General features: G+C 39.6%; 1 protein-coding gene across 3 annotated transcripts; it reads left to right on the top strand.

The window, feature by feature from the left end:
• The first annotated feature begins 1,752 nt into the window (after positions 1-1,752).
• Positions 1,753-12,242, top strand: LOC139753786 (ribosomal RNA processing protein 36 homolog). Of its 3 annotated transcripts, none has more exons than XR_011713766.1 (3): positions 1,753-2,890; positions 5,456-5,540; positions 11,614-12,242. XR_011713766.1 is itself a non-coding variant. In XM_071670650.1 (2 exons), exon 1 carries the CDS (start codon positions 1,981-1,983, stop codon positions 2,860-2,862), a length of 882 nt encoding a protein of 293 aa, XP_071526751.1. In that variant the 5' UTR covers positions 1,753-1,980; the 3' UTR covers positions 2,863-2,890; positions 11,614-12,240. The 3 variants fall into 3 exon arrangements, 1 of the variants encoding a protein (XP_071526751.1); XR_011713765.1 differs by lacking the exon at positions 5,456-5,540 and adding an exon at positions 3,798-3,839; XM_071670650.1 differs by lacking the exon at positions 5,456-5,540 and having other exon boundaries at positions 11,614-12,240.
• The last annotated feature ends 7,267 nt before the right edge of the window (positions 12,243-19,509 follow it).

Below are 19,509 nucleotides of genomic sequence, written 5' to 3'. Positions count from 1 at the left end.
CAGTGTGAATGTCCAAAAGCCATCTAACTAAAAGAGTTACCTTCTGCACCACATAATCGATTATGCAAAGCGTATAAATTTGTGCCAAAAACCAGTTTTTCAAGAGAATTCACAGGTACAACAGCACTTATGAGAAACCACAGTGATATTCCCATCACCAAAAGTTTTTCTCCATGAAGTGTCATTTGATAAACATTTTTCACACATGGCTGTTTACATAAATGCACTATTAGGATACATGATTATTCATACAGGATATAAACTACAAATTTTCATAGATTAAAAACGTACTATACATTACAAATTACTGGAACAATCAAGAAAACAATAAATGAAAGTAATTCTAGTGAATAAAACACCTCCCTTGTTTGGCTAGGTAACTATATTATACTTTAATATCATTGACTCCCCACGATCTACATGGACTTAACACTGTGGCGGGCCTTGTGTGGAGCAGTGTTGGGTTGAGCTATGGCAGTAGGAATTATAATTTCCATGCCGCAAAGGTCATGCTATATACTATATATATACTATTTGTTCTGTTCTTGGTCTATCAAACCTGAAATTGGTCATTTGATTCGAAATGAATTTCTAAGAATTTTATAAACTTTTAAGATCGCTGAATAGCTTTATATGCTCCAGGGCTTGGCTTATAAGCATAGATTTCATAAAACAATCCATTGATGACTACAATGGCAAAGCGTGCAGTCAGTTATTACTGGCGTCTCAAAATTAACTCTGTTCAACGATGTAAAAACAACAATACTCCTCTAGGTCATATACACAACCATTGATTAGACAAAAGGAAGATGTGGTATGTGGCTGATGCATGAATTAACGAAGAACGAAATGCTGTTTACCCTAAGTGATACATGTGTTCGTTGACAGCAGGAGTCTATAGACTTTGAAAATACTGAAGTTCCCGTATATATTGATTTGTCATATTGCTACTTTTGATGTGAATTTATCATACATTTAAATTTCCTAATGTTTATAATATCAGTTCAGTTTAATAAATTTCACCACAAAACTATACTTGACTTCCTTCTCACATAACCTAGAACAGATGAGAGATGGTTGCTTCAGTTCTTTTCTATGGACAGGCATTACATGTGGGACCAACCTAAATTCTGCCCTCCATGGCAGTGTTCTGTATTATGAATATCTGATGGACAATGTTACATTCTCAGTCATTAGCTTGATCCCTGTTCTTATGCCAAACGCCTTAATATTCTATGTAAGCTCACACAAAATGTGAATGCTAGTCTTCAATATACGCAAACATTTCCTGAAATCCCGAAAAATTCCCGAACCCCGTTTTGGACCCCCGGGTACTCTGTACCCTTTGCACCCACCTTCCATAGGCCCTGTTTGAGTGACATTTAAATCACATTTTGATGAACTTCACCCCCCCCTCCAAAAAAAAAAAAAAAAAGAAAAAATCTAAATTTCTTAGACTAACTTTTCGATTCAACTAGTAAGAAATAATGCCCTATGTGTAATTCGACTAATATTCTAAAACATAAGTCATTCTATAATTTTTTGGGGGTGGGGGGAGGGAAAATTTTCATATAAAATCAAAGCCAATTTGCAGCAAATCGAAATCAACTCGAACGTCGAAAGCTTCATTCAAAGAAGTCGAATTCTTTTATTACTTATTTTTTTTTATATATAAGAATATAATCTTCATATCATATGACCTTTTATAAAGATTAGTGTATGGAATTGTTTTTAGATAAACACAAACGCGACTGTCCGGACGATAGAGAACACCTGGTTTCTGTTTACAAGTTGTCCTGTGGTCTCTCTTGGTAAAGATTGTTGATTACATCTCTGTAACCTGGATAGAATAACCAGTCAGTCTCATGAAGGAATGAAACAGCACACTGTTAGAAAGCAGGTGGGATTTAGGTGAACTGTGCAAAGAAATAAAGGATTTGTACCATTGTTTATCTTCTGAAAAAAACACGTGTATCAAGGATGAGTTCTCCATCATCTCGGAATTTTAATGAAGATTTTGCAGAAAAGCCGAGTTCTGGCTTATCAGGTACGTCATTTGCATGGGAAATGAATGCCCATAACAAGCAGAGATTCTTCCCTTCCGAATATCAGAGTGACAGTAGTTCAGAAACTGATAGTGATGAAAGCAGAGATGGAGAAATACCAGAGCAAGATGATGAAGATCAAGATCCTTACAGTAAGATGTCTATGAAACAACTTCTAAAACTTCAAGAAGATATGGGCGTGAAAAAATTCAAGCAGGAGGTACTTAAAGGAAGTGGACATCCCTCCTCTGACCCCACAGAAACAAGGCAGACAGAGAAACAAGAACAGTTTAAACGTGCCAACAAGAATCGTCCCAGTGAAGTACCAATGATGCGTAAAGCTGCTCCACGTTTATTCTCTCTTCCAAGACATAATGTTAAGAAGAAGATTACTCGAGATCCCAGATTTGATAATCTGTCAGGACATCTGAATATGACGATATGGAAAGGAAACTATCGTTTCCTTAAAGACCAAAGGAAGAAGGAAAAGGAAATTTTAAAGGAAGAAATGAAGTCAGTGTCTAATCCTATCAAAAAGAAAAAGATGAGATCCATAATTCAGCGTATGGAGAATCAGGAAAAGGAACAAGCAAAACATGAAAAAGGAATGGAAATCCGTAAAGGTGTAAGACACCGTCAAATGGATTCACTTAGGCAAGGAAAGAAACCAAAGTTTATGACCAAAAGGGAACAGAAGATTTTACTTAAGGCTGCTCAATATGAAGAGCTGAAGAAAACAAACAGAGTTGAGAAATACCTTGAACGAAAGGAGAAGCGCAAGCTTGCAAAGGAGATGAAGAATCGAGGAAAAATTTGAATGTTTAGGCCCGCACTGAATTCATAAGGTGAGAGTAATTCTCTACAGTTTAAGGGTAGATAAATGTTTATGGTAAAAGTTAGTTTTAGCTCACTATCGCTACTAGTTTTGGACATTCACTGATTTTGTTCTGCAATAGTAGTGTTGTGTAGATGATAAATAAATTGGGGAGGATGATTTGGAGCATTATGTTTAATTCAGTTAGATAAAGCAGTAGTATTTGGTTATGTTTACCAACGTAGAATAATGTAAAAGCAAGTAAAGCAGTTGTAAAGAATCAGTCGCACCTTTGAAAATCTCACACTTACCATACCCAGTTGTTGAATTGCTGTTGGGGATTGCATGGCTGCTCAGTATGTTGTATGTTAGTTGATTATTAGTGCCATTTTCTTGATGGTCAGCCATGGTTATGACTGGAATATTTGACTAGAATATTGAAATTTAGATAGATTTTGATTGCTCAGGAGGTTAGCAAAGTTTCTGTTGGTTGTGTTGTTGTCTTTGAATTTATTTCTTACCCTTACATGAATTTATCCTACATATTTTTTATATATATAGCTCCCTTGACTTTTACCTGATTCATCATTATTCCTTAAGATATAATTTTCCGGAATATACTGAGTAACTGCTATATGATGCATTAAACATTAAACCAACACTGCAGAAAAATATCACTATGTCTAAAGCTATTAGCTAAGCAGAGCTAAATTAGACTTTTACCATTTACTTTTTGTTCATTCTTTAATTGGCATGCTTTATTTCCTTATAAATGTATATCATTCTAAGTAGCGAATTATATATTTACTTGTTCCACCATATTTTTTCAATAATATCACATTCCAATTTATTTGATGATAAAAGAGAAATTTTGTGTGGGAATGATAGGATGTACATCATATTAGTGCACTACCCTTCTCTCCATCCTGCTCCCATAGTGAACCCAGAAAGTGGGGAGGACTATGAAGATCAAGGAAAACGTGAGAATTAAATATAACAGATTTTAGTATGTTACTAGTTTAGCTTTACTTTAAAATTAGCTTTAGATATTTAGCATTATTGTTCTTCAGTGGTAGTGTAATGACTAAAGAATTAAATGAAGCAACAGAGTGTGATTTAGATCACATGGTATTCTATGATATTGATGGTGATAAGGCTTATGAATATCAGATAATGTGGAATTAATTAGGTATAGGTTAAAATACAGGTTAAAACTAAACAGACCCTAGAGAAGCCTCACATGATCTTCTCCAGCCAAGATTATGATGAATCATACTAATATTAATGGTATGAGCTGCAAGGTACTGCATGGAATGGGTGCTTGCCAGGCTGTGCTGTTTAGAGTGGTCACTTAGTTCATAGTCAGTTTCCTGATACTTATCAGCAGTTGCCATCATCATCGTGGAAGTTAATGTTATATTTTGGCTTGAGTATTGAAAGTTAAGATAAACCCCACTTACCAGGGCATTTAAGTAAGGTTTTCATAACACCATTATTACCATAATTAACAGTATTGAATAATTTATAATACTCTAAAACGTACTCAGCATTTCTTATTGTATTTTCAAAACTTTGCATGACCTTTACTAAACGGAATTACTGAGTATTTAGCCAGTTTTGGTGCATTGCTAAACTTGTAAACACTCTCACAAAGATGATAAGCTAACTAAACCACATGTAATGTAACCCAGTGTAGGTTAGCATATCATTTGGCTTTGTTTGGGAAAATTAGAATACACGTTTTATACTTTAAGTATTTCCTTGGGTGAGAAAGATGGGTAAAAGTCTTTTAATAAGTACTGTGTTTTCATTAGTTGTGGAATCGCATGCTGTACTTTGCTTATGGAATGTTGTATTTTATATAAGTGCTAGATTAAGACTGGTGAGTATGATTGGGATTTATTTCTATCCAACGTATTGAAATCATTCAATAGTGGAGAGGATAATGAACCTCAGGGATAATGTTGTGTTACATACTGTAACAATCAGTGAAACATCCATGGTAAAGAAGATAGCATTAAAAGACTTAACCTTGCTCGTAGTTTTGGATGCACTTTATTTTGCCCTCATTTCCTTTAATTTTTTTCTTATTCTCATTCATTGGCTATAGTAAATACTGCAGTGGACATTGACATGACAAAATTTTTTAATTGCTGCAATGCTTTGAATGGTATTGATATGTTGATATTTGACCTATTATTAGATTTGGATATATTGTAGTCCTATAAATTTGATGATATGGTTTTGGATGATGTACACCCATTTGAAATTATTTTTCTTTTTAGAGATGTATAAGTGAAACTTTCTAACCTTTGTTTTGGGCATTACTCATATTCATAATGCTACAAACACCAGTTCAGCATATCTCAGATGTGATTTTCATTCTGAAGACATTGGCCGCTTAATCTTTGATAATCCTTTGAGAGCTGTTATCTTCAAGCTACACTTGTGTAGCAGAGATAAATTTATGTCATTCTAGATTTACAAAGCAGCCTTTAGAAAGGCTCTGGCAGCCCAAGAGGGAGAAGTTCTATGATGACACTTTACTGTCAGCAATACAACCCCACCAAAGTTGAGTTTTCCCGTGCACATACAGGAGGGTAAGAGGAGTGCAAGGTATAGAATGAATAGGAACGATGTGGTATACCGGGGTCCACGTGCTGCTGATGGACTGAACCAAGGTATGTGAAACGTCTGGGGTAAACCATGGAAAGGTCTGTGGGGCCTAGATGTAGATAGGGAGCTGTGGCCTTTTTGTCTGTTTTCCTGGCACCACCTCGCTGAAGAAGGGGGCGGCAATGCTGATTCCTGTGGAGCTGGGTAGTGCCAGGAATGGATGAAGACAAGCAAGTATGAATATGTATATGTGTATATATGTATGTGTACGTGAATATGTTGATATGTCTGTGTGTGTGCAAGGGCATTTATGTATATATATGTGTGGGCTGTTCTTGGTCTGTTTCCTGGCACTACCTCGCTGACGCGGGAAACAGCGATTATGTATAATAATATAAAATTATATATATATATATATTCTATTTATTTATTTTGCTTTGTCGCTGTCTCTCGCGTTAGCAAGGTAGTGCAAAGAAACAGACGAAAGAATGGCCCAACCCACCCACATAAACATGTATATACATACACATCCACACACGCAAATATACATACCTATACATCTCAGCGTATACATATATATACACACACAGCCATATACATATATATATACGTACATAATTCTTACCGTCTGCCTTTATTCATTCCCATCACCACCCCACCACATATGAAGTAACAACCCCCTCCCTCCGCATGTGTGTGATGCAGCACTAGGAAACGACAACAAAGGCCACATTCGTTCACACTCAGTCTCTAGCTGTCATGTATAATGCATTGAAACCACAGCTCCCTTTCCACATCCAGGCCCCACAGAGTCCATGGTTTACCCCAGATGCTTCACACGCCCTGGTTCAATCCATTGACAGCACTTCGACCCCGGTATACCACATCGTTCCAATTCACTCTATTCCTTGCACACCTTTCACCTTCCTGCATGTTCAGGCCCCGATCACTTTAAACCTTTTTCACTCCATCTTTCCACATCCAATTTGGTCTCCCACTTCTCCTCGTTCCCTCCACCTCTGACACATATATCCTCTTGGTCAATATTTCCTCACTCATTCTCTCCATTTGACCAAACCATTTCAAAACATCTTCCTGGGGATAGGGGAGAAAGAATACTTCCCACATATTCCTCACGTGTCGTAGAAGGCGACTAAAAGGGACAGGAGCCGGGGGCTAGAAACCCTCCCCTCCTTGTATTTTAACTTTCTAAAAGGTGAAACAGAAGAAGGAGTCAGGCGAGGAGTGCTCATCCTCCTCAAAGGCTCAGATTGGGGTGTCTAAATGTGTGTGGATATAACCAAGATGAGAAAAAAGGAGAGATAGGTAGTATGTTTGAGGAAAGGAACCTGGATGTTTTGGCTCTGAGTGAAACGAAGCTCAAGGATAAAGGGGAAGAGTGGTTTGGGAATGTTTTGGGAGTAAAGTCAGGGGTTGGTGAGAGGACAAGAGCAAGGTAAGGAGTAGCACAACTGAAACAGGCGTGGTGGGAGTATGTGCTAAAGTGTAAGTAAGCTCTAGATTGATATGGGTAAAACTGAAAGTGGATGCAGAGAGATGGGTGATTATTGGTGCATTTGCACCTGGGCAAGAAGAAAGATCATGAGAGGCAAGTGTTTTGAGAGCAGCTGAGTGAGTGTGTTAGTAGTTTTGATGCACGAGACCGCGTTATAGCGATGGGTGATTTGAATGCAAAGGTGAGTAATGTGGCAGTTGAGGGAATAATTGGTGTACATGGGGTGTTCAGTGTTGTAAATGGAAATGGTGAAGAGCTTGTAGATCTGTGTTCTGAAAAAGGACTGGTGTTTGGGAATACCTGGTTTAAAAAGAGAGATGTACATAAGTATACATATGTAAGTAGGAGAGATGGCCAGAGAGCGTTATTGGATTACATGTTAATTGATAGGTGTGTGAAGGAGAGACTTTTGGATGTTAATGTGCTGAGAGGTGCAACTGGAGGGATGTGTGATCATTATCTTGTGGAGGCAAAGGTGAAGATTTGTAGAGGTTTTCAGAAAAGAAGAGAGAATGTTGGGGTGAAGAGGGTGGTGAGAGTAAGTGAACTTGGGAAGGAAACTTGTGTGAGGAGGTACCAGGAGAGACTGAGTACAGAATGGAAAAGATGAGAGCAAAGGATGTAAGGGGAGTGGGGGAGGAATGGGATGTATTTAAGGAAGCAGTGATGGCTTGCACAAAAGATACTTGTGGCATGAGAAGCATGGGAGGTGGGCAGATTAGAAAGGGTAGTTAGTGGTGGGATGAAGAAGTAAGATTATTAGTGAAAGAGAAGAGAGAGGCATTTTGACGAGTTTTGCAGGGAAATAGTGCAAATGACTGGGAGATGTATAAAAGAATGAGGCAGGAGGTCAAGAGAAAGGTGCAAGAGGTGAAAAGGAGGGCAGATGAGAGTTGGAGTGAGAGAGTATCATTAAATTTTAGGGAGAATAAAAAGATGTTTTGGAAGGAGGTAAATAAAGTGCGTAAGACAAGAGAACAAATGGGATCATTGGTGAAGGGGGCTAATGGAGAGGTGATAACAAGTAGTGGTGATGTGAGAAGGAGATGGAGTGAGTATTTTGAAGGTTTGTTGAATGTGTTAGATGATAGAGTGGCAGATATAGGGTGTTTTGGTTAAGGTGGTGTGCGAAGTGAGAAGGTTAGGGAGAATGGTTCGGTAAACAGAGAAGAGGTAGTAAAAGCTTTGCAGAAGATGAAAGCTGGCAAGGCAGCAGGTTTGGATGGTATTGCAGTAGAATTTATTAAAAAGGGGATGACTGTGTTGTTGACTGGCTTGTAAGGATATTTAATGTATGTATGACTCATGGTGAGGTGCCCAAAGATTGGCCATCGTACAAAGGCAAAGGGGATAAAGGTGAGTGCTCAAATTCCAGAGGTATAAGTTTGTTGAGTATTCCTGGGAAATTGTATGGGAGGGTATTGATTGAGAGGGTAAAGATATGTATAGAGCACCAGATTGGGGAAGAGCAGTGTGGCTTCAGAAGTGGTAGAGGATATGTGGATCAGGTGTTTGCTTTGAAGAATGTATGTGAGAAATACTTAGAAAAGCAAATGGGTTTGTATGTAGCTTTTATGGACCTGGAGAAGGCATATGATAGAGTTGATAGAGATGATCTGTGGAAGGTATTAAGAATATATGATGTAGGAGGCAAGTTGTTAGAGGTAGTGAAAAGTTTTTATCGAGGATGTAAGGCATGTGTACGAGTAGGAAGAAAGGAAAGTGATTGGTGCTAAGTGAATGTCGGTTTGCAGCAGGGGTGCGTGATGTCTCCATGGTTGATTAATTTGTTTATGGATGAGGTTGTTAGGGAGGTGAATGCAAGAGTTTTGGAGAGAGGGGCAAGTATGCAGTGTGTTGTGGATGAGAGAGCTTTGGAAGTGAGTCGGTTGTTGTTCGCTGATGATACAGCGCTGGTGGCTGATTCGGGTGAGAAACTGCAGAGGCTGGTAACTGAGTTTGGTAAAGTGTGTGAAAGAAGAAAACTGAGAGTAAATGTGAATAAGAGCAAGGTTATTAGGTACAGTAGGGTTGAGGGACAAGTCAATAGGGAGGTAAGTTTGAATGGAAAAAAACTGGAGGAAGTGAAGTGTTTTAGATATCTGGGAATGGATTTGGCAGCGGATGGAACCATGGAAGTGGAAGTGAGTCACAGGGTGGGGGAGGGGCAAAAGTTCTGGTAGCGTTGAAAAATGTGTGGAAGGCGAGAACATTATCTTGGAAAGCAAAAATAGGTATGTTTGAAGGAATAGTGGTTCCAACAGTGTTATATGGTTGCGAGGCGTGGGCTATAGATAGAGTTGTGTGGAGGAGGGTGGATGTGCTGGAAATGAGATGTTTGTGGCCAATACGCACCCCTGCCACAAACCAACATTCACTGGGAACCAGTCACTTTCCAATCTTCCTACTCGTACACATGCCTTATATCCTCAATAAAAGCTTTTCACTGCTTCCAAGAACTTACCTCCCACACTATATATTTTGATACCTTCCACAGGGCATCTCTATCAGCTCTATCATATGCCTTCTCCAGCTCCATAAATGCTACATACAAATCCATCTGGTTTTCTAAGTATTTTTCACATACATTCTTCAAAGCAAACACCTGATCCACTCATCCTCAACCACTTCTGAAACCACACTTCTCCTCCCCAATCTGATGCTCTGTACATGCCTTCACCCCTCTCAATCAATACCCTCCCATATAATTTCCCAGGAATACTCAACAAACTTATACCTCTGTAATTTGAACACTCACCTTTATCCCCCTTTGCCTTTGTACAATGGCACTATGCATGCATTCCGCCAATCCTCAGGCACTTCACCATGAACCATACATACATTGAATATCCTCACCAACCAGTCAATAACAGTCACCACCTTTTTTAATAGATTCCACTGCAATACCATCCAAACCTGCCGCCTTGCCGGCCTTCATCTTCCACAAAGCTTTCACAACCTCTTCTCTGTATACCAAACCATTCTCCCTGACCCTCTCACTTCGCACACCACCGCAACCTAAACACCCTATATCTGCCACTCTTATCATCTAACACATTCAACAAACCTTCAAAATACTCACTTCATCTCCTTCTCACATCACCACTACTTGTTATTACCTCCCCATTAGCCCCCTTCACCAATGTTCCCATTTGTTCTCTTGTCTTACGTACTTTATTTACCTCCTTCCAAAACATCCTTTTATTCTCCCTAAAATTCAATGATACTCTTTCACCCCAACTCTCATTTGCCCTCTTTTTCACCTCTTGCACCTTTCTCTTGACCTCTTGCCTCTTTCTTTTATACATCTCGTCATGAGAAGAATCATGAGAGGCAAGTCTTTTGAAAGCAGTTGAGTGAGTATGTTAGCAGTTTTGATGCATGAGACCGGCTTATAGTGATGGGTGATTTGAATGCAAAGTTGAGTAATGTGGCAGTTAAGGGAATATTTGGTGTACACGGGGTGTTCAGTATTGTAAATGGAAATGTCTCCCTCATTAGTGAGGTAGCGCAAGGAAACAGACAAAAGAATGGCCCAACCCACCCACATACACATGTATATACATAAACGCCTACATACGCATATATACGTATCTACACATTCAACATATACATACATACATACGTACACAGACATATACATATATACACATGTGCATATTCATACTTGCTGCCCTCATCCATTCCCACCGCCACCCCGCCACACATGAAACGGCACCCCTCTCCCCCCCATGCATGCGAGAGGTAGCGCTAGGAAAAGACAACAAAGGCCACGTTTGTTCACACTCAGTGTCTAGCTGTCATGTGTAATGCACCGAAACCATAGCACCCTTTCCACATCTAGGCCCCACAAAACTTTCCATGGTTTACCCCAGACGCTTCACATGCCCTGGTTCAATCCATTGACAACACTTCGACCCCAGTATACCACATTGTTCCAATTCACTCTATTCCTCGCACGCCTTTCCCCCTCCTGCATGTTCAGGCCCCAATCGCTCAAAATCTTTTTCACTCCATCTATCCACCTCCATTTTGGTCTCCCACTTCTCGTTCCCTCCACCTCTGACACATATATCCTTTTTGTCAATCTTTTCTCATTCATTCTCTCCATGTGACCAAACTATTTCAATACACCCTCTCCTGCTCTCTCAACCATACTTATATATACTTGTATATACACATGAGCACCCATACATGTATATTTGCATACATATGCATACCAACATTTACACCTATACATACATATACATGCACATACACAGACATATACATATATACACTTGTACATATTCATATACTTGCTTGCCCTCATCCAATTCCTGGCAACACCCGCCCCACAGGAAACAGCATTGCTACCCCTCGCTTCAGCGAGGTAGTGCCAGCAAAAAGGGAAAAAAAAAAGGCCACAGTCATTCACGCTCAGTCTCTAGTTGTCATGTGTAATGCACCAAAACCAATGCTCCCTATTCACATCCAGGCCCCTATAGACCTTTCCATGGTTTACCCCAGATGTATTGAGATTTTTGGGAAGGATTATTTGGCAGGGCATAAATGTGTTTTGAAATGGTTCATATTTGTTCATTGTAGTAAAGTTTATAGGAGATAAAAAATTTTCTTTCCAGATAAATGTGGATTGTCATGAAGAGGATAACTGGGCTGTCCATCCAGATTACCACCAGCGAACAGTTTTACTTATGGATGTCAAATGCTTTTGCACTCAAATGAAGATGGTCCAAAATGCCAGTCTGTTTGACAAGCCTCATGGGATAAAGTAGAACTTGATGATGATCTGTAACTAGTTGGCTGTATTTTTCTTCTCTTTTTACCAAAAAAGAATATATGGATGAAGAAAGTGATAGAGATTACACTTGATTATATAAGAACAGAGGACTGGACCTTTGAGGGAATATCCTCACTTGGCCCCCTCCTCTGTTCCTTCATTAGGAAAACTAAAAACGAGAGGGGAGGATTTCCAGCCCCCTGCTCCCTTCCCTTTTAGTCGCCTTCTACGACACGCAGGGAATACGTGGGAAGTATTCTTTCTCCCCTATCCCCAGGGATAATATATATGTATATATATTATGTAAGGCATGTGTACGTGTAGGAAGAGAGGAAAGTGATTGGTTCTCAGTGAATGTAGGTTTGCGGCAGGGGTGTGTGATGTCTCCATGGTTGTTTAATTTGTTTATGGATGGGGTTGTTAGGGAGGTAAATGCAAGAGTCTTGGAAAGAGGGGCAAGTATGAAGTCTGTTGGGGATGAGAGAGCTTGGGAAGTGAGTCAGTTGTTGTTCGCTGATGATACAGCGCTGGTGGCTGATTCATGTGAGAAACTGCAGAAGCTGGTGACTGAGTTTGGTAAAGTGTGTGGAAGAAGAAAGTTAAGAGTAAATGTGAATAAGAGCAAGGTTATTAGGTACAGTACGGTTGAGGGTCAAGTCAATTGGGAGGTGAGTTTGAATGGAGAAAAACTGGAGGAAGTGAAGTGTTTTAGATATCTGGGAGTGGATCTGGCAGCGGATGGAACCATGGAAGCGGAAGTGGATCATAGGGTGGGGGAGGGGGCGAAAATTCTGGGGGCCTTGAAGAATGTGTGGAAGTCGAGAACATTATCTCGGAAAGCAAAAATGGGTATGTTTGAAGGAATAGTGGTTCCAACAATGTTGTATGGTTGCGAGGCATGGGCTATGGATAGAGTTGTGCGCAGGAGGATGGATGTGCTGGAAATGAGATGTTTGAGGACAATGTGTGGTGTGAGGTGGTTTGATCGAGTGAGTAACGTAAGGGTAAGAGAGATGTGTGGAAATAAAAAGAGCGTGGTTGAGAGAGCAGAAGAGGGTCTTTTGAAGTGGTTTGGGCACATGGAGAGAATGAGTGAGGAAAGATTGACCAAGAGGATATATGTGTCGGAGGTGGAGGGAACGAGGAGAAGAGGGAGACCGAATTGGAGGTGGAAAGATGGAGTGAAAAAGATTTTGTGTGATCGGGGCCTGAACATGCAGGAGGGTGAAAGGAGGGCAAGGAATAGAGTGAATTGGAGCGATGTGGTATACCGGGGTTGACGTGCTGTCAGTGGATTGAATCAAGGTATGTGAAGCGTCTGGGGTAAACCATGGAAAGCTGTGTAGGTATGTATATTTGCGTGTGTGGACGTATGTATATACATGTGTATGGGGGGGGTTGGGCCATTTCTTTCGTCTGTTTCCTTGCGCTACCTCGCAAATGCGGGAGACAGCGACAAAGTATAAAAAAAAAAAAAAAAAAAAAAAAATATATATATATATAACGTATTGTTTTGTTTGGATACGTTCCGATTTATTTTAGGTAAAATTTTGCTCGCCTACCTATGATCCACTTGTTCATTTCAATCAGAAGTAAGAAAGAATTTTACAAATCACCGTACTTACGTGATTTGTTACACCATTCTTTTCGCATTGACTTGCCTAACCTTATGTACAAATAATTGTATTCACAAATACTAGTAAGGAATTCTTCAACTTTACCAAATAGTATTGGTTTGCTTTGAATCAGCCACCAGCGCTGTATCATCAGCGAACAACAACTGACTCACTTCCCAAGCTCTCTCATCCCCAACAGACTTCATACTTGCCCCTCTTTCCAGGACTCTTGCATTTACCTCCTAACAACCCCATCCATAAACAAATTAAACAACCATGGAGACATCACACACCCCTGCCGCAAACCTACATTCACTGAGAACCAATCACTTTCCTCTCTTCCTACACGTACACATGCCTTACATCCTCGATAAAAACTTTTCACTGCTTCTAACAACTTGCCTCCCACACCATATATTCTTAATACCTTCCACAGAGCATCTCTATCAACTCTATCATATGCCTTCTCCAGATCCATAAATGCTACATACAAATCCATTTGCTTTTCTAAGTATTTCTCACATACATTCTTCAAAGCAAACACCTGATCCACACATCCTCTACCACTTCTGAAACCGCACTGCTCTTCCCCAATCTGATGCTCTGTACATGCCTTCACCCTCTCAATCAATACCCTCCCATATAATTTACCAGGAATACTCAACAAACTTATACCTCTGTAATTTGAGCACTCACTCTTATCCCCTTTGCCTTTGTACAATGGCACTATGCACGCATTCCGCCAATCCTCAGGCACCTCACCATGAGTCATACATACATTAAATAACCTTACCAACCAGTCAACAATACAGTCACCCCCTTTTTTAATAAATTCCACTGCAATACCATCCAAACCTGCTGCCTTGCCGGCTTTCATCTTCCGCAAATATATATATATATATATATATATATATATATATATATATATTGAGGATTTTAGGGGCAGTTAGCACACTTGTAGCCAATATTACAATGTTTCATTGAAGCTCAGAATTAAAAATGTGTGATATGATACTAAATTAAGGTGGTCTTTGTAGTCCAATTAGGAAAGAAAGTTCATTTTTCACATATTCACTTGTAATGAAATGAATCCAACTTTTTTAATGCCCTCTCATATTATGTTCCAGTACAAGTAGTTTTAGTATGAGGTCAAACTGAACCCAACTCAAGAAAACACTTACTTGAAATAAAAACAGAAATGGCATAGTTTCTATTCTGTGTAATTTAATAGAATATGAAGATATTTTTGAATACTATTCCTCAACATGTATTGAATGTGAACTCGTCTATGAACAGCAGTTGTCATATTAGGTTTACTGTATTGTAATTTGTTTGGACCCGTTTCAGTATTTTTATTAGATTTTTGCAGCCTACAGTGTACATGTTTTATTTAATACAAGAAGTAAGAGAAGCAATTTGTACAAGTTCAGGTACTTAGAAAGTGAAATGATTAACAGCTTGTTTTTGGTGTGCATTGCTAAACCATGTTTTATGTAACAAAAATTAGTATCAGCAAAAAATAGGTAAGGAAATTCTGATTTGATACAAAAGTATTGGTTATGCTTTGAAATATCAGGGAACAGTGAGGCTGTATCATTATAAGCACAATCTTGTCAATGAACTCAAACCACAGGAGTATACATTTTCCTGCTCCTTGAAGTAGTGCACCCTTTACCTGCTGGAGCAACAACAAGGCCCTTTCTTATGAAGAGGTCCTGATGTAATTATAGATACATGAATAGCTACACACACAATGATCTTGATCGAGTAAGTAATGAAAGGGTAAGAGAGATGTGTGGTATAAAAAGAGTGTGGTTGAGAGAGCAGAAGAGGTTTTTTGAAATGGTTTGGTCACATGGAGAGAATGAGTGAGGAAAGATTGACAAAGAGGATATATGTGTCAGAGGTGGAGGGAACGAGGAGAAGTGGGCGGCCAGATTGGAGGTAGAAAGATGGAGTGAAAAAAGATTTTGAGTGATCGGGGCCTGAACATGCAGGAGGGTGAAAGGCGTGCAAGGAATAGAGTGAATTGGAACGATGTGGTATACCGGGGTCGACATGCTGTCAATGGATTGAACCAGGGCATGTAAAGTGTCTGGGGTAAACCATGGAAAGTTTTGTGATGCCTTGATATGGAAAGGGATCTGTGGTTTAGGTGCATTATACATGACAGCTAGAGACTGAGTGTGAACGAATGTGGCCTTTGTTGTCTTTTCCAAGTGCTACCTCATGCACATGTTGGGAGAGGGGGTTGTCATTTCATGTGTGGCGGGGTGGCGACAGAAAATTATGAAAGGGAAAAAGAAGGGCCAAGAGAAAGTATTTATGAATTTTGGAGGAAGTGAAACCTTATCTTTTAAAATGTGCCAGTTCATAGATATTGGGAAAGACATGAGAAGGTATAAAGTTTCAAAGATTCGAGGTGTAGGGAAAGAAACGGTAATGAAAATGGCCCACCCTGAGTTGGCAACAGCCACATGGTAATCTTGTGATGCGGCAGCTTGTTGAGTATAGGGTGGTCTAGCTAATGATGGGGGCATGCAAGCAGCCAGCTTTCAGGAGCAAAAACCAAAGTAATACTTGTAGAAAAAGGAAAGTGAACCAACATTATGGCTTAGTGCAAGAGGGTCAAGTTTTGAAGGAAGTCTGGGATAGTTTATAAGTTGGCCTGCTTTCTACTCTGTCTAGTATGGATGCATAGCTAGAACCACTCAGTATGTGAGAGGAGTACTCCACTCAAGGATGATCAATTCTTTGTATAAACAGAGCAAGTATTCTGAAGAAAAGAAATTTTTGCATCTAAACAGGACTCTGAGTTTCTTAGAGGTAGGATTGAATGATGTGGATGAATGCAGTGTTGAGTCATCAGGAATTGAAGGCTGTGGATGAATGCAGTGTTGAGTCATCAGCATGAGAGGACATTTGGTTATTTGTGGAAGAGAAGAAATCTTTGATAAAAGAGAGAAAAGTGTAGGGGACAGAACAGAACCTTGAGGGACACCGCTGTTGGTGGAAAAAGGTGGATGTGGGGGATAGGGAAGCTGATTCATCAACAACCACAGAGAAAAATCAGCCAGAGAGGAATGAGCTAAGTAAGGGAGGGGAGCTTAGAGATGACACCCTGACACCATACCTTGTCAAAAGCTTTGGATATACCAAAGGCTCTCCAAAATTTTTCAGGGATGATGACTGGACAATAGTAAGATAGGAAATAATATCACTAGAGGATCTCACCTTTCAGAAAGCATACTGGTGATCAGAGAGAAGACTGTGAGATTCAAGGTGTCTGTCGGATATGGTTGTTGAGGAGGGATTCAAAGGTTTTGGAAATGTTAGGTGTTAAAGCAATAGGATGATAGAGGGGTTTTTATATAGAAACGGAATAGACGAGCAAGCACAGGTCCAAGTTCAAAGACACACCCCTTTAGTGCATGGGGAATGAAATCATCAGGGTCATAAGCCTTATTTGTGTCCAGAGAGAGAGAAGCACTTTTTGGACAGTCTGAAAAGAGATTAACGGAAGGCCATAGGATTAGTAAGAGGGTCATAAGGGGACAAATTAATATTAGTCATACAATATGGAGTTAGAGGAGAAACAGAAAATAAAGACAGTTGCTTTGTCTACAGGAGAGATAGTTATAGTACTGTCAAAATGGAAAAGTGAAGGAAAGGTAGAGCAACAGAAGTTTGAGATGTGTTGGCTGAAGACCAAGAGACGAGGGAAGGTTATCGCACATTGAATAAAGGAACGCTTTGCTTCACAGATAATGTGCTTGCAATGGTTATGAATTGTGATAAAAGATGAATGGAAGTCAGAATAAGGAAAGTCTTTTAAAGGCCGATATGCCTGATCCCCTGCCTGAATGGCCTCAGAGCAGGAACAAATGAATGATGAATTGGAAGAAAAGGTCATCTTGGAGGAAGAGAGGATAAATGCTTCTATTCCTGCAAGCTAAAGAAAAAGGTTTTTTTAACTTAAAAACCTTTTTCTTTTAAAACTGTAACATAACGTAATGAAAACACTTCTGTACTTGAAATCATGTTAGAATATATCTCATAATGCTTCCCCTACCCAACAGATTCCAGATAAATACGAAGCGAATAATGGCACATTCTTCTTAGAATATAGTAATTAATTACAGGACCTGATAACTCTCAAACAGAATTTCAACCCCAGATTCGTATTGATCTTGAAAAATAGTCCTTATACTGATTCTTCCATCTCTATAGGGTTTTAAACCTGCAGTACATAAGAATGTTTTAAAGATAAAATTGTAACAATGTTTTTACTTGAAACTAACTGACATAAGTAGTATTGAATGCCCTGGCTTGTAAAAATGAATATCATAAAGACTAGTTCAATGCGTGAGGAATGTATTTACTGACGAAAACAAAAGTACTTCGCTTGTTAACGTCACACTGAATCTGTTCAATTGTGTGTGTGTGTGTTTGTGTTGGGGCAGGGGGCAATTGTCCTTATTGCTACCAGCAAAATAATTTTGCCACATCACTTTCGCGTGTGGTAAATGGATTGTCGTTCTTGGAGGTATCGCATGAAGGGCAAAATAGTAACCCCATCAAGCCGTGTGATAAAGCTCCGTGATATATTGCTCAGAAAACGTAGGCGTTACGCTATATAATTGATGGGTTCTCAAGATAGCGGGCAGGAGGCAGTATCGAAGTGCACGACAGGTGAAAAGGTGGATTGAGAAACTCCAGGTGAGCATTTTTTACTTCTCTCACATCTGATGTTGGTTACAGGCATTGAGGTATCTTCACCGTGACCTTGTTTTTTGTCCTAATTGCTTTCTATATATCGTAACTTTGTTAAACATTTATTAGTTCCATAATCAGAAAGACTTTATTGTTAGATAATTAGAATTCACTGCTAAGTGATTTAGCCGCAGAAATCCTCTTGCATCTAGTGTATGTTTACTTTACATACATTACTCTCTCGTCTTTCTGCCTACAAAAGTATTTTGTTTTTGTGACAGAACTGTTGACTCATTCTAGGTCATGGGTTGTAGCTAGCATGGGGACTATTCCAGCTACGAATGATGCCAAATCTTCTGCTGCTCCATAACGAGGATTGACTCGTAGTAGTGAGGGTTTCAGTCAACCTACTTCGGATATACGACCCAACAATGACGAATTCATGACCCTCATTGCTGTTGCCTTTACCACAGACTTATGTATTATGGAGGGGGAGGAAGGTTACCCAGTCCCACGTTTGTTGGTGGTGTGGTATAGAAATCTAGCTCTATTGTGTCAAGGGTTGTAATAATTGGTCCAGAGGATCCTATGGAAAGAAGGTAAAGGTTGATTGGTGGTCCAATATCTCCCTGGCGTCGGATCTTAACAACTTTGTTGCTGATTCAGGCTTGCATTGTCTTCTCGCTTCATTATTGTTTCGCTTCTCGGTAGTTGGATAATTTTTTTCTCCATTTTCTGTGCTGCTGCTGTTGTCCGCTTTGTTAAAGTTTTTTCATTGGTTGTTGGGGGTACTGAAATATATTTAGGGGTTTTCTTGTTCCTGGCTCCATGAATTTGATAATACAAAAGGTCTTACTTTTCTCACAGGTAAGGGAAAGCTCATTTATCTTGTTCAATAATCGATGAAGTAATTTACTTCCCTGAATAGTCAGTAACAATTTGCTTAATTGTGCAGGCTTTTAAAGGGAGAGGGAGGAGCCCTTAATTAACGCAGATCCTCGGGTAAGGATTTCAACTCTGTTTTATTATAGCAGAAGAGGTTTCTAACACTGTCCTCTCCAGGGTCTTGGAGAACATTCAAAGTTTGCAGAGCCTATAAACGAAACACACATACACGCACATATCATCGATGATGTCATACCTATAAATTTTGTACATATATGTAGATGTACAAAGGAAAACTTCGACTGAAAAATGTCTTTTAAAAGCTGGTAGAGAACTGCACGAGGGCCGTCGCTTTCTACAATGAGAATCCTGGACTTCATCATGGCCTCTTGACCAAGCGGGTTCCCGTACTTTGTGAGAGCTGCCAAGCGGGTTCCTGATCACTCTTGAAAATAGACTCCTGTATTTACACTTAATCATTATCATTCCTTTTTTTTATGATAATGCTGCTCCATTTCAATAAA

The sequence above is a fragment of the Panulirus ornatus genome, chromosome 15 (genome assembly GCF_036320965.1).
Source record: "Panulirus ornatus isolate Po-2019 chromosome 15, ASM3632096v1, whole genome shotgun sequence".
In the NCBI taxonomy this organism is placed as follows: Eukaryota; Metazoa; Arthropoda; class Malacostraca; order Decapoda; family Palinuridae; genus Panulirus; species Panulirus ornatus.
The sequence above is the reverse complement of the archived record's forward strand: the minus strand, read 5'-3'. Positions and strand labels throughout refer to the sequence as shown.

Coding starts and splice junctions, on each gene's coding strand:
- LOC139753786 (XM_071670650.1), top strand. CDS start 1,981: ATGAGTTCTCCATCATCTCGGAATTTTAATGAAGATTTTGCAGAAAAG.